Source organism: Cryptomeria japonica, chromosome 6, assembly GCF_030272615.1.
Source record: "Cryptomeria japonica chromosome 6, Sugi_1.0, whole genome shotgun sequence".
Lineage (NCBI taxonomy): Eukaryota > Viridiplantae > Streptophyta > Pinopsida > Cupressales > Cupressaceae > Cryptomeria > Cryptomeria japonica.
This window is the reverse complement of record NC_081410.1, coordinates 679,919,814-679,935,316: the sequence shown is the minus strand read 5'-3', so window position 1 is coordinate 679,935,316 and position 15,503 is coordinate 679,919,814. Positions and strand designations below refer to the sequence as shown.

General features: G+C 36.6%; 1 protein-coding gene across 1 annotated transcript in view; it reads left to right on the top strand.

The window, feature by feature from the left end:
• The window catches only part of LOC131069249 (external alternative NAD(P)H-ubiquinone oxidoreductase B1, mitochondrial), a 163,277-nt gene that overhangs the window by 119,501 nt on the left and 28,273 nt on the right, over positions 1–15,503 (top strand). The window contains exons 7-8 of the mRNA XM_058004614.2: positions 815–1,087; positions 12,124–12,245. Coding sequence (XP_057860597.2) covers positions 815–1,087; positions 12,124–12,245 — 395 coding nt within the window. The remainder of the gene's footprint in view (positions 1–814; positions 1,088–12,123; positions 12,246–15,503) is intronic.

Sequence of the window (15,503 nt, the reverse complement as noted above, 5' to 3'; positions counted from 1 at the left end):
TAGTTGTACACTTTCATCTATTGGAAGTTGGAACATATATTGTGCTCTTTTGTAAAGATCATGGCAACCATGCATGTGCTGAAAATGAAATAGGAAAATACTCAAGCTGGAGATACACATAAGTAATATTAAGAGAAAGAAATCAAACCAAGTCAGCTTTTAAATTCACATCATAAGAAGCTATTACATAACTCGACCATATCATGAAGACATTCACTACACATCATAGCTATTAATGTTTACTTTTTAGGTACTTAATAGGACATTCTGGAAACTTATTCCTCTAGGTCCACTGGTTGCTATTTGCATCTAACATGGAATAATAATAACAGTCTTGATCTCTCAAGGTGCCATGGATATTAATCTCTGTTACTAACTAAACATAATGCCAAGATCATACCCAAAGATTAGAATTTGGAGATTTTGATCAGAACCTCATTTTTGACGCATTTAACTTATAGCAGTGTTGTGTCCTTTGTTCTATGGTAACTACATACCGAAAGATTTCAGGTTTCCCAGTGCACGATTTTTTTGTAACATATCTTTTGAGTAAAATTTGTAAATGGTAATTCAAAACATTACTGAAGCTTTCATCCGGAAGATTTGTTACAAGAAAAAATACCTCCTAATTATGGAAAACATGAACAAAATTAGTAAGACAAAGTCTTAATTTTGATGCAGCAGTCCTAGGTAATAATATTAAATGTGAATTGGAATGCTCCAATACTTAATATTGATATTTCTGAACTTGTTAATGATGCTAGAATAGATCTACTTCTTGTGGTCATGATGTTGAATGTTGGATAAATTGCAGGAAGACATATCCTACATATTCAAGATTGCAGATAAGGATAATTCTGGCACCTTAACCATAGAGGAATTTAATGATGTAATAAAGGATATCCGGCTGAGATATCCTCAAATAGATCTTTATTTGGAAAGACAGCGTATGAGTAATGCAACCAAACTGCTAGAAGGGGCAGCAGAAAGTGGACATGATAAGACAATAGAACTCAATATTGAGCAGTTCAAGTCTGCACTCAGTCATGTGGATTCTCAAATGAAGACGCTACCGGCAACTGCACAGGTACTTGTTCTTTTATTCTTTCAATTTATCATGCTGAGCATAGACATCCAACAAATAATTCTGGAATTGATCATTGCTTTGTCTTTGGGTCCTTGTGCTCCAATGGGGTTTTCCCAAAGCCTAAGTTTAGCTGGAACATTCTAACAGTAAAGCATAGAGCAAAAATAGGCACATTAATCAAATAATTATCTAGAATGACTGTAATGGAATTATATCAATATAATGTTTAAGCAATGTTTAAACAATGTAAGCACATTAATTCTAGAGTGATCACCAAAGTAAAAAGTAAAAATTTTGCGCTATCACGACAACACCAAAGTTCAATTAGGATGATCTTGTGAGGGCGAGGTGAGAGCATATGGTGAACAAGACAAGAGATTAGTCACTATATATTTTCTTAATTTAATAAGAATTCTGCTGTTTACTCGGGTAGGGTAATGTTCCTTACAGAGCTAACAAAATTTAACTTACAGAACATGGAATATCAGAACATAGATTACCAAGTACAACTTCAGAAAGATAGAGCTTTTATTCCAATACGCATTGTTGATAAGACAATGATAATAGGCCCTGAGACATCCAAAATGAGTACATAAATAGTTTGAAGCTGGTTAAGATTACCAATTGTCAAGAACTATCAAGTAACAACTACTTATCAGGGACAAATAAGCACCATTACATAACATAGTCGACTAACTGCTACACAATTAACACATTTGGGTAACAAACATTTAGTTATAAAGAAACTTGGCATAATCTGTTGACAACATCAGCTCTCCCAAAAAAGAAGTCTTCCAGACAACTGAAACAAAATGGGGCAATTTACAACAACAAAACTATTGAGGAGGGTGAGAGGATATCCGTAGACAAGTGGAGGATGTTGGGATCGACGTGGCTTTAGAAGTGGAGAGCCCTTGGTGAAGGTGCATCACCTGATCCATGCAGATCTTTAAGTCACTCTCAGCCACGAGCTCACATTCCCATGACCTCTTAACCATAAGAACCACCTCTATCAAGTCACTCTTAATTCTCCAACTCCTGGGCCATAGCCTTAGTTTACTACTCTTGCACTATCAAATTTGCATTCTTCTTTGCCAATTTTGCCTTCTTGTACTCCAGTTTGCTCTCTCACTCAAGCAACTGAGCGTCCCATTCCACCAAGGTGGCCTTCAAAGCTATATGGCACTCACACTTTGCAGTGGTGATCTGGGTCTCTTGGGCAAGCTGCTCTTGAGATATGCTCATATGGGTAGATAGCTCACTCCTAGCATCTTCTGCCTATCTAAGTGCACTTGCCTTGGCTGTATTAGCCTCCTCTAGAGAAGTTGTCACCCTCATCATTCTGTAGAAGACATCTCGGAAGAATGCCTCCATGCCATGGAAAGCAGTGAGCACTCAACCATGCCTTCTAGTGGTGGTGGGGCATGGTGGGTGTTATGCTGCCAACATAGCTGAGGTCTCAACAGTGGGCCATCCTTGAGATACAAAACACTCAAAGAATTCCCCCTCACAATCCACTTGCATGAATGCAAGGATCTTTTCAACTTCGGTGACTACTAAGGGGGCCAGGTCAATATCCAGTTGTCGAGACAAGAAACTTCATGCATAATGAAGGCAATATCCTCCAACTCTACCAAGTATCTTTGTATCGTGCCAAGCATGTCATGGCGGTCTGGTCTAGAAGTTTCTGTGCATCCCTTGAGTCTCATACTCATTGGATCAGTGATCCGAACTCTCACAATTCTAAGTCTTAGCCTTTTCAGGTCGAGAACTAGTAGCACTCTGCCTATCCCGCTCTTTGGGATCACTTTGCTGATTAACCATGGGCTCAACAAATGTCTCTATCGCGTGAGATGCCTCTATTGCTGGTATACCGTGTTTTGCTTCCCCTGCAGGTGCTAGGTGCTCTTCTCATTGAATTGCCAGCTGCTCTACCTTCCTTTCTCCAACTGCTAGCTATTCTACCTTCCTTCCACCAACTCCCAGCTGCTCTACCTACCTTGATCCAACTGCCAGCTACTTGCTTCTCCTCCCTCAACTGCTAGAGAATCCAAGTTCTTGTCTAGGAGACTTGGTGGTGGCGGTGGCTGTGTGATTGGTGACACTTTGAACTTGCTAAGCCAATTGTCCTCCCTAGTAGCTCCAACTCCCTCCTTAGAATTTGGTGGTATCACTTTGGCAACAACTAGCAATGGTGTGACAACTAGTGTCACTTGGTTGACAATGATTGTTGATCCCGTGATTTGTGCCACTTCAACAACAATGGCTATTGGAACTCCTTTAGCTCGTGGAGAGACTATAGTTCATGAGGGTGTTGAGAGTGTTGAGAATTTGGAGGACGAGAGTATGGTGGGTGAGAGTGCAATAGTCACTGAGGCAGTCTTCTCTAGAGGTGGAGGTCATACTGGTATAGAGTATGCTTTGTTGAATCATTCCTTGAACTAGTATGCCTGGGACTAGTATTTTCGAGAGCGGTGTCTTCAGTAGATGACAATATCGCAATAGCTGCACACTCACCACTTTCTTCTTGGCGCTTCCTTTTCCTTGGCAATTGCATTGTTGGTGGAACGACCTCCTCTCCAACTGCCTGAACTCCCACATTAGCCCAATAGAACACCGTTGCCCATCTTGGTTCCAACTGTTATATAGGTTGTAATCTCCCCCATCTGTCCGGAGGCACTTGCCTATGAATCGCATCTAGAAGTAACCTAATGGCATTTTGGGTCATGTAAAAGGCTTTGTGTGTTAAACTTAGAAAGTCACGGATTTTGTTGGATAGCCCTCTTGCCCAGTTATAAACTTTGCCCACACTAAGTTGTTTCATGAAATCAATCATCCAAAAGGCAACATCGGAAGCGTGGCTGGCACTAATTAGCCTGGTGATGTGTTTTTTAGGACACTTTGAACACAGAATAAAATACTAAGTATTCTATCATCTCTTGAACAAAGAAACCTCATATGCTATACAATGTGATCAAATGAGACTACTTCGAGGTTTACACTGTGAACAATGGAATTTATGCTCGGGATAGACTCAGTGATGTATGATGTGATATTGCTGGAATCACAAGGGGACTTATGTTTATGAACACTGCTGGAATGTAGAAACTAACTTGGAGAAATAAAGACAAAAGAGGTAAAGGGTTAAGGGAATCTAATCTAATCCTAGGAATGTAAGAGTTGATTGTTGACTTAGTGCAACCAATCCAAGCTTTGCTTCGCCATTAGGAAACAACTACACAAAGATGATGCAACCTCCTAGGGATGAGTGAATGATTTTCATATCATCTATGCACACCAACATCATGAACAATGAGCATATAGCAGTTGAAGTTAAGCTTTTAATCAAGTTCAGTCTAACCACCCATTGCAATTCGCAATTAACAAATTCCAAGTTGTGTGAACAAGGTTTCACCATTCATCAACAATAAGATCTTGCATTCATTTAACTCATCTAAAGTACGAGAAGTAGAGACCATGCAACAAGCTGAAATAGCACACAAAATCCACCATCTCTTCAATGAAAATAGTATGTTTATTACAACAAGCCTTGGCAACAATCTCATTTCATCCTACCCTACTACTACTAAATATCATCTATCGATCAACTACCAGCTATTAACCTTTACAAAAATGAGATCATTGAGCCTTGTATAGAGGTCTATTTATAATTCAAAGGCTTTGTTTGATTCAAGATAGACGACCAAGATTACATGACAAAACCCTAATTAGGGTTAGTTACAACTAACTCCATTCGACTAGTGAAATAATTACATTTTGTTGGACACATGCCCATCTTTTAATGCAAACCAATGAGAAAAGAGGTTAGGTACTTGGAACTTTGTGCCACCACATGTGCAATTGTAGATAAGTTAGGTGCATTGAACTTGGATGAGTTGACTTGGAATCTCTTGATTGGCTTGATAATGACTAGGCGCCAACTCATCATGCATATGTTATAATTCATCACAAGGAAGTCTCCATCTTGAGCAATATCTTCTTGATACTCAACATTTCCAAGCTTGATGATGATGGGATATATTCCCAAATTGCATCGTCTTCTAACTTTGATTAACTCTTCTGAAACTATCTACTCAAGAGATGCATTCATTGATTTTGTCTTTCATCTCCATGTGTGGGAATTTGCCTTTATGTTGTCGAATGCTTGATCTTCATGTGTAGTCATTGCAAGTCATTGCAAGTGTATCCTCCATCCGCATTTGCTACTTGTGCATGATGTCTCTGACTGGCACTACTTTCTTGTTCTTCTAACCTTGATTCTTGAATTTCAGAAGGAAATTCAAGATTGTTGTTGCATTTCTTTCATTTGCAATGTTCTTCTCTTGTTGTGATTGCAATGTTAGAGTCTTCTTCATTTCATTTTTCATGATGTTGATCTCCTTGTTGTAATATTGTTCTTCTTTCACATTGAAATCTTGATGTTCATCCTCTCGCCTATGTGAATGTGGTCTCTCATTGATGATGAATCTCCTTTCACTTGCCATTGTTGTTTTCTCATCATCTATGCCTCCTTGAACATTGAATTTAGCCACATTTCCTTGACTAGGTCGGAAATAAAGGGTGTAGTGGATTAGCGCCTATGCTTAGGTGCAATTGCAAGGCAGTGGTGGAATAGTGCCCATCTCTATTTGTTTTCACCTTGAACTAAGGGTGTTTGTATGATAGTGAAGGAATTGCACTCACTTAGTGTGGGATTGAAAAGGTGTAGTGCGATTCCGCGCTTTCTTTTCCTTTCAATGATACCCCTTGGGCAGGATTGCAAATTTAATGTGTAGTTGTGCCCTTTCTTAACAGACTTATCAATTTCACCTTCCAAACTTGGCGGATTTAACATGAAGTAAGGAAATTCTGTTTCAAGTTTGAGCGCCATTTTCTCGTGTTTACATTGTGATGTCATGAATTTATCTTCCCTTGTAGTTCTTGAATTGTAGAACCTGTCTTTGATGTGATTGATTTCCTTGTAGTAGTTGCTGTGGAGTCCTTCATGTCATAATATGTCTTCATGCCTTGAGGTAGTCCTTGTCATGATTCCTTCATGCTATTATTACAACGCTGAAGTTGTGAAGTGAATATGTTGATCTCCTCCTTTGCATTGTGAAGTCCTCCCTTGTCATGTTTTGAATTTGACTTTGTTCTTTTGCACTTTCATCTCCATGTAGTTGAGGTATCTCTCTTCATGTATCATTCCTTGAATCAAAACATAAAATATCTTGAGATACAAACAGGAATGAAATCATATATTGAATTTGGAATACAATGCAGTGATAACTTAAAACTTGCACATCGCTAATCTTCAGGAACCTCTAAAAGACAACCATGCTACTCAATCCTCATGAGAAAATTGTAAAACTGAGTTTCAACGATATCATTCACTTCCTTTGCAAATCTTAAGTTTTTACCTTTGCACAATATCTTCCAGAAACAATGATCTCAAATTATGTCTGATTTTTACCTCTGAAATGTTACTTTCAGATTGGAGAATTCTGGAAATGGAAGTGTCAATCTTAAATAATGCTTATAGTGCTGATTGAAAATGGTTCAGGTCTGAAAAAAATGGATTTGTTTCTTCTTCAATACATAATCAGACATCTGGTCTTTTTTACCTCACCTACAGTCTGATCCATATTGACCTTTACTTGTATTCTGCTCCAACCTCTCTTGTCTAATCCGCACCCTCTCCTCACTCCCACCTCCCTCTTGTCTCTTCGGTTTTTCAGACTCTGGGGTTCTTGACTCCTCATCCTTAGCAACGTTTTCCCGAAGGCCCGACATTCGATCTCTGATGACCAACAACAACTTCCAAATGGCGTGATCGACACTCAAGGATCTTAATGCTTCACCAATTCCTGCAGCTTGTCTAGTTTTATTGATGGAGCTACAGGGGCCCATTTATTATATTTTGCAAGTTACCATCAAGTGGAGTCCAAGGCCATGCCTATTTATGGTTGCTTGATGGGTTTCATGTCAGGTCTGCGTACTCCAACCTTGGATTGTAAGGCAATCCACGTTCTAGAAGTACTTTTCTTCTTGGGATTGCCTTGTCAGGGTATGGTCTGGTTTCTTGCATGCACACTACTGTCAGATCCAACCACTTTCCATCTTCACAAACTGACATTCTCTTGTACACGCCAGAATCAGGGTCTGTCCTCTTTGACCGTTGGTTTCTTCTCTACGACTAGTTGGCTATAAATAGGTTGTTTAGCCTCATTGTAAAGGGTTCTCTCCCTGCTAGCTTGAGCTATCTTCTGCTCTTTCACTTATCTTGAGGATTTGTATATTTTTCTGCATTTCTGCAACCGTAAGTTTGGCCATTGGCCTGTGAATGAATTGAAATCACCATTCTTGCCTCTCTTCGATTGTGCATGTTGTGTATGTTTTCTTACCTTCATGTAGGTGTATATTTTGTGGCTTTCTGTCACACATATGCTGTGTTAACTTGTTTCTGAGTGTGATTTGGGGAAAATCTTCTTCCCTTTTAGCTTTCAACAAAACTTAACCTCCATATATGCGTTTGGTGTCATTTATACAATTGAAGCTTGTGCATCTCCATAGTATTTTGATTGATTCTTTGTGTCATTTCGGGGTAGGGAGAGAGACATCTCTTATCTTGGTGCATCACCTCTTTACTTTTTGCATTTTCTCACCTCTTTTCTGCTACAATCTGTTAGAGTTGGTTTAGAAGTACGATTTGAAGTGATGAGTTTGTTCAACACATGCATCTGGATTAGGAAGGAAGCTGGATTTCTCTGAAGTTTCAACCCCCTTGTGCAAGGTCCCACACTTTGGGGTTGTTTCCATGTTTCACGAGGTTGCTGATTTGGTAGCTCAGCAAGGGTGCAAACTTTTGTGACAACACAATTTGTCTTCTACACCTCTCTCATTTCTTCCACAATATACTCACATATGCTTTAATCTGCAAATATGCTCCTTAAGATCTGCTCTTCATATCCTTGAATCTGCTGGTGTATTAATGATATATTTCTGTGTCTTTTATGCCTCTCTCACTTCTTCCACATCATATTCTCCACATGTGACAAATTAATTTTATATCTTCATCCCTCCATGAAGACAGACATCTCTTAGAAAAAAGATAGCTCTTTGAAAATATATCACCCTTTGTTAAGAATCCTGCCTTTTAATTGCCTTTTTAAAATTCTTTTATTTATCTTCAAATCACTCTCATTTTTATTTCTGATATATTTATTTTTTGCACCCACAACTCACACCATCATCCCTTACCCAATGCTCTCTTTATATCTTTCCAAGAGGCAATTTCACTTAGAGACATCTCCTTTCACCTTTAAAAATTTTAACTCTTAATTTCATATGCTAATCACACCTCTTCATTTTATAAATCTTTTTGAATGAAAAAAATCTCTTATTATATTCCTCTCTCCAACTTCTCTTTAGCTTTATATCATCCTTATGCCTTTTAATGAAAGTAGGCATCCATTTGAATGGAGACAACCTTTTATAAAGGTATGACCATTTGTTAATTAACCATCTTTAATTCAAACCTTAATTTGCTGCTTTTTATAAATTAAACATTGCTTCTTCAATATTATCTTTTAAATTAAGTTTAATAAACTTCCTTTGATCATTGTCATTTTATCCTTTGACAGTGATTTACCTTTTGACATCAATGATAATTAATCTTTCCTACATTTGACATCAATGATAATGATGTCTTCCTTCTGTTGACATCAATGTCAACTTCCAATACCTTGGACATCAATGACAACTTCTAATACTCTCGTGTATTTTTTAATGATAGCAATAAAGAATACCTTCTTGACATCATTGGCAACACTTCCAACACTTCCATCTTGTTGTGGTATCATTTGAAGGGTTTGATCGCTGTTATAAATGTGTTAAGATTGATTTTGTTTTGTAAAAGGCAGCAAGATTTGAAGTATCTTTTGATTTTCTTGTGTTGCAAGCATATTTTATAAATTGTAAGTGCTGTTTTGTGGATGTGAATATTTTATTACATTTTTTCAAAAGGTTAAATTGTTTGAATTAGTGGGTTGCAAAAGTTCTTATTTTGATTTGATTTATTGGTGAGAAGGATAAACCTTGCAAATTTCATTAGAATTCATTAAAGTACCTTGTTTGTAGTTTTGGTGTATAAAAAATTGCTGTTCCAGAATTGTTTGTGAGTTTGAAATCAAGGAAATTCACATGAACTCATTCACAAGTTGAAAGTAGAGGATTCTGATCAGACATTGGGCTATTTTCAAGTGGTCAAACATAGTAGTTTTTTCAAACCAAGTTTGTAATTCTTAGAGTTCCACTAAAACCCCTTGATTGGGATTGTCAATTAGCTCACCTACTGATATATTTTAATCATCATTGCTAATAGCAATTAGAAGAAGACTCTCAAGGTTACCCTACTTTTCAAGTAGTGAAACTAATGCTGTTTGAATACATTGATGTGCTAAACCATACATCAACACTATGTGATGTCCCCATCTAAACAATCAAAACATGATGATGCCCACTGTAAAATAAAATTTAATAATAAGTAATAATACAATTAATATATATATATATATATATATATAAAATCAAATAAATGAATGGAATGAACTAAATAAAATCTTAATGATAATAATAAACCAGATTTAATATATCTTATATTTATTAAATATTAATATTAATTTCATATTTATCAAATAATAATATAAATTTACAATATTATATTATTGGCAAAATAACAAAGTAATGAGAAAACAAATATAATAATAAATAAATTCAGAAAAATAACTATTCAATAAAAACAATATATAATAGAATAATAGAATAGCAACCATCCTAAACAATAAATAAAGTTAGTTATTAAAAGTAAATATAAGTAAACTACTTGTCCCCTCACAATAGACAGTGATATTCAGTAATATAATAAAAATTAATCAAATTTGACATAATCTAGGAGGCAAACAAGGATTGATATCATAAATAATTAAAAGGGTCCAATTAAGAAACAAATCACATAACCACTGATTAAGATCGGCGATTTGCTGAAGACAAAAAGAAATGTAATACATATAATCAACGATGTGATAAATGTATTCAGATAGGGGGATAGTTACCGATCGGGTAAAGAATTCTAACAGCGACTTCATATTATATGTAGCAAATACCCCAGAAGATTCATGGTAATGGGACTACAACAGGAATAGTTTGTATATTATTGATAAGCAGTAATTAAAGACCACTGCACATTATATAAGCAATCAGCATATGCAACGAATCTTATAATGATTAAAAAAAATGATCATTGAGAAGGTGGTAATATCGTTAACAACAATTTATATTAAGGAGCAAGCCCGAAAGAATAAAGAAGATGCATGACTTGATCAACCAAGTAATTCCATGAGCAGCGATTAGGATAGTTAAGATTATCTTTGACATTGATTTATAAAAAGGGGTACAAATGCTAAGGAGAGGCAAGTCAGTAATTAAAGGATAATAAACAGTAACAAAGATGTGTCTGATTTAACAATTATGTATATTAATAAGCAAAGAGATATGACTCCTCAAATGAAGTGAGGCGACTCTTATGGGAATTAAAGATATAAAATAAAATGAGAGATGTGTGGAAAGAGGGGAAGTATCTATCTTATCCAAATCTGAGTGCCCAAGTAGAGCGGGAGGAATACCAAGCTTGGATGCATAAGGAGAAATATGAAAAGAAAAAAGGATAATATTTGGGATAGCGGGTTGTAAGTGTATAGTGGGAATACATTCACCAAGGGAATAATTCATTATATAAAAGATTAATTCAAAGTGTATATGATAAGGAGGAGATTGTGATCTCTATAAATCAGACTTGTGACCAGATCTATAGCAGTCTCAAAGGTGATATAAAGAACTACTTTGTGAAGAGAATTGTGTGGCAGACTTATAGTCATTTCACAGCATTGGAAGATCAAGTTGAAAGGGAGAAATATAGCATAAGTTATTGAGAATCTATTTTATTATGACTCTAATCTGAAGGCTCAGTTGAACAGTAGCAATGTGTAACATTGAGGCATATATCTTAAGGGTACAAATCAGAGAAAACTGATCAAGATAAGTTCCATTATTCGGATTAATCTCAGAATTTTATAGTAAATATATCTAGTTTTGATAAAATTATATTTATTAATATATTACAATTCTGATTTGAGGCTAGAATGGTTGTCTCAGGTTTAAATCAAGAGAATTTCTACAAGGGGACATTACACGCTACAACTCAAGTGCACTTAACTGTCTCCAATTTTAATCTAAATTTGATTTCTGTACAGTCACTATGTTACATCCTTTTTACACTAATTTTATGCTCCATTATGTTCTTTGGAGCCTTTTTTTACTTTTCCGTGCTATTTATACTGATTATTGTTTTGACATATTTATGGTTTACTTCCTAAATAATATTTATTGTTTACGTGCAATGGTAGAATATTTCTATATGTTACACCCTTGGTACACATTTAATTTTATCTGGTACCCTCTCTCTTTGGAGCCTTTTTCTTCTTTTTCATGCTATGTCTACTGATTATCTCTCTTTCTAACATGTCTTGATTTTGATTTAAATTAAATACATGAAAATTTCAGTAGGATTCAAATTTCTCCAACATACAATAGGTTTGACACCATGTATAGGTTCTATCAGGGCTATAGGCACATATATTACGAGACATAAACTGAAGAAAATAAGTCAGTTTCATTCACATTTTAATGGATTATGTTCTAGGTATTACTGAGATGGGCTCTCATACAGGTCTGTCACAGTTCCACATCCTTCTATTCTCATTAGCACAATTTACATCTCTTTATTGTAGTACTACTACCAACGACCATCAGTATCATGCTAATGTTAAAATTTAATTGTCTGGCTAACATTATAATTTGTTTTTAGTTGTCTTCTCCAATGCGAGTTCTCTCCTTATTTTCTTCCCCATTAACTTTAAAAGTCATTTACATTAGTTTTGTTAATATTCTATTTACTTTCCCTTTTGTTGCGTTTGCAGGTTGCAGCTCAACAGGGCAACTACCTTGCGAAGTGCTTCAATAAAATGGACAAGTGTGAAGCTGAGCCAGAAGGTCCTTCACGTTTTAGGGAGTCAGGGCGTCACCGATTTCGCCCATTTCGGTATGAGCTGATACTATCCTTGAAATTATTTGTTATCTCCATGTTTCACTGCATTGGAAATTTTAGATACAATTAAGCATATGCCATTTACATTATGGTCAAATTTGGCTCACCTCAGTTTTTCTTTAGAGTCCCTTAACCAATATTTTGTAAGTGCTTATTAATGACAATACCTTATCAAGATCTCTAAAGCATGGAGATTTTGGATGCATAAATTCTGTTTTGACAAGAACATATTCTATTCTAAATTTATGTATAATGAATCAATGTCTCAATGTTATGTAATATCCCCATTCAAGACCTAAACTAGGTCATGGATAAATCGCAAAAGCAACATGAGTTGATATACGATTGAATAAGTTTTAATTAAAGATTTAAACTTATTCATGTGGGCAGCTATGTGTTGGATATTTTGTCATTGATGTCAAAGAATGATGGTCAAGGTTGTCTAGCAATCGCTTGTTTGAGCTGCTTGCTTGCTTGCTTGGTTGAGCTGCATGTTTGATCGGTTGAGCTACCTGGTTGTTTGGTTGAGCTACTTGCCTACGTGTTTGTGAGCTACTCGGGTGTCAACTTGAGCTGGTTGCTTGTCCACTTCACCTGCTAGCTTGTCTACTTCTAAGTGACACATCACCAATTGAATATCCAATAAAAGTGTAATGTCCCCTTCCCAAATTGCACTAACCTTTACCTATAAACATAAATTACACAATTTAGGGCTAGGGATTGAACTTACCATTTAATCAACTTGCTAAAAATTGAACTCTTGTATGTAGAACCTATATATAAAGCATAAGAACAAATACAAAAACGTATTCATCTTATTGTTAGAGTTAGATCAAATACTAAGTTTATAACACATAAAAGTTGGAAAGAAGAGATATGAAGGTTTGCTTGGAGCCATTTCTACACCAAGCCCAAGAAAGGCTGCCTTCTACAACCTTCTTGCTCCACTTGGCAGCTTGCACTTGCTTGCCTATCAAGTCTGCTTCTCCCATGTTATCATGCCTTGTGGGGGAATGGGTAGAGAATGCGACGGGTTCCTTGGCTCATCTATGTAAGGGCCATCCAAGCAATTGATGCCACTTTGGTCATCCTAGGATGGCTTACTTATGAGCCCCTCATTACCCCTCCATCACATTTTGTACCCCTCCTCCACAAGGTTGTATTCTTATGATGCAAGCATTATTTGAATATTATCTAAAGAGACACATTTTATATTTATAATGACTATGCATAATATATCATTCATAGTTAATCATGATTGATTCCCAATGAGATATGATTAATTCAAATCTGATAAATATATTCTTTTTTCCTAAACCCATCATATCCTTAAGTCTGCTATGAAAGGACAATATTGAATTCTGCAATAAAGCAGCGTATTTAAAATATGCTACTAGTTTGTGTTGAAATCGTTTGCCGTTGCGCCAAAAGCTCGAACTATCAACGCCCGATACAAATGCCAAATTTAACTGGACCCATGAGAGGTAGTTAAGTGTAATGTCCCCACTTTAGCAGTTGACCAAGTGTATGTGCGTTAGCCTAGCTCTACATGGTCCCGAGGGCTAACGAATTGTTTAAGGGGATCCTGAAGTGTTTTGGCCTAGTCATTTCCAGTTTGGGCCAAAACGGAGTTGATTTACTTAGTTTTAGGCATACTTACTATTTTTAGTAAGTCAGCAGGACACAACGGAGGCTAGTTTTGGTGATTGGATTCGATACTCCTCGGCGAGAGCTTTCCGACGAGCTATCACTCGCGCTATTCAGAGTTCGATTGCTAATATATTTTAATGCCTGAAGTGTTATTAAAGTAACATTTAATTTAATTGTAAAACATTAAAGTGTTACTTTAATATTTATTTTATGGGGATGTGTGCAAATCAAAGGGGCACCCAAGGGAGACATAAGTGAATATTTTAATATGTTTTATATTGCACATCTTTTATCCCACATGCTCAAGTGAGTTGGGTCGACCCTTGGAGAAAGAATAAAAGGAAGCTTTTGTGGCTTCATTTAGCAGGTTGAATATGAGAAGAAATTGATGTGTGAGTTGCAAATCCGTTCTTGGCATTAGAGGACATCTATCCTCTCTTGTGACATTCTAGACGTCATTCCCTTGGGGTTTGGCCTGTAGAATCCATTGGTATCAGCTTCATTAGTAGGCAGATTGGGTGCATCTCCAGCTACAGGCAGATTAGGTGTTTTGCTCATACCTTTTTCACTTCTTGACCAATGCTTATGCCATTCTGAAGGGATGATTTTATGAAGATATTGGACTGATTGAAGACTAATTAATATTGTAGCAGCACTGTAGCGCAACACTATTCATGCTACTGTAGCATGACACTATTCATGCTACTATAGCACGGCACTATTCATGTTACTGTAGTAGCAAGATGGGAAGTCATTGTTGGAACATTATGTCAAAAACGCTAGAGTATTTAGTGAGTTGAAAAATCTGCTATGTATTTGATTTTATTAATTCTGGAAATAATATCATATCAGCAGTAGTTCAATCTTCATGTTGCATATTATTATAATTTCCTTCTAGTTCATGTTATGTGATTTGAAATCTATGCAAAGACTTAAAAACAAACAAACATTTCATTTCTGAAGCCATAAGAGGTTTAAACATTAAACGGAGAAATAAGGAGTTGGATGCAAACTGTTTGACTAAATTCTTATCAGCAGTTGGTTTAGTTTTTGGGCATTCTAGGGTATCCATTACATTAAGCCATGTCACAAGTCCCCAAGGAGGTGCTGACCACCAAGTCAACAATCTCCCCCTCAGCACCAACCGAGCCTTCATCACCCACTGAAGGGAGACTCAAACCCGTGACCTGAGGCTTTGATACCAATTGTTGGAATCGTTTGTTGTTGCGCCAAAAGCTCAAACTATCAAAGTTTGATACAAATGCTAGATTTAACCCAACCTATGGGAGGTGGTTAAGCCATGTCACGAGTCCCCAAGGAGGTGTTGACCGCCAAGTCAACAGTTTGAATAGCAAAGTGTATTGCAATGATAAAACATACTTGGCTCGTTGCTTCTTGTTTCCTATGTAATTTCCTATGAACAGATGTAATGTCCCCTATTCTAGGTGACATGAGATGAGCAGGGGTTGACCTACCATTCGAGTTCCCGTAGGTCAACGACATGGTTAGGGGACTCATCCTGAGGGTCATGGAGCTTTGCAGGGGTTCTGTGAGCCGTTTCGGACCTTCAGACGAGGTCTCCTATTTTTTAGGGAGAACTGG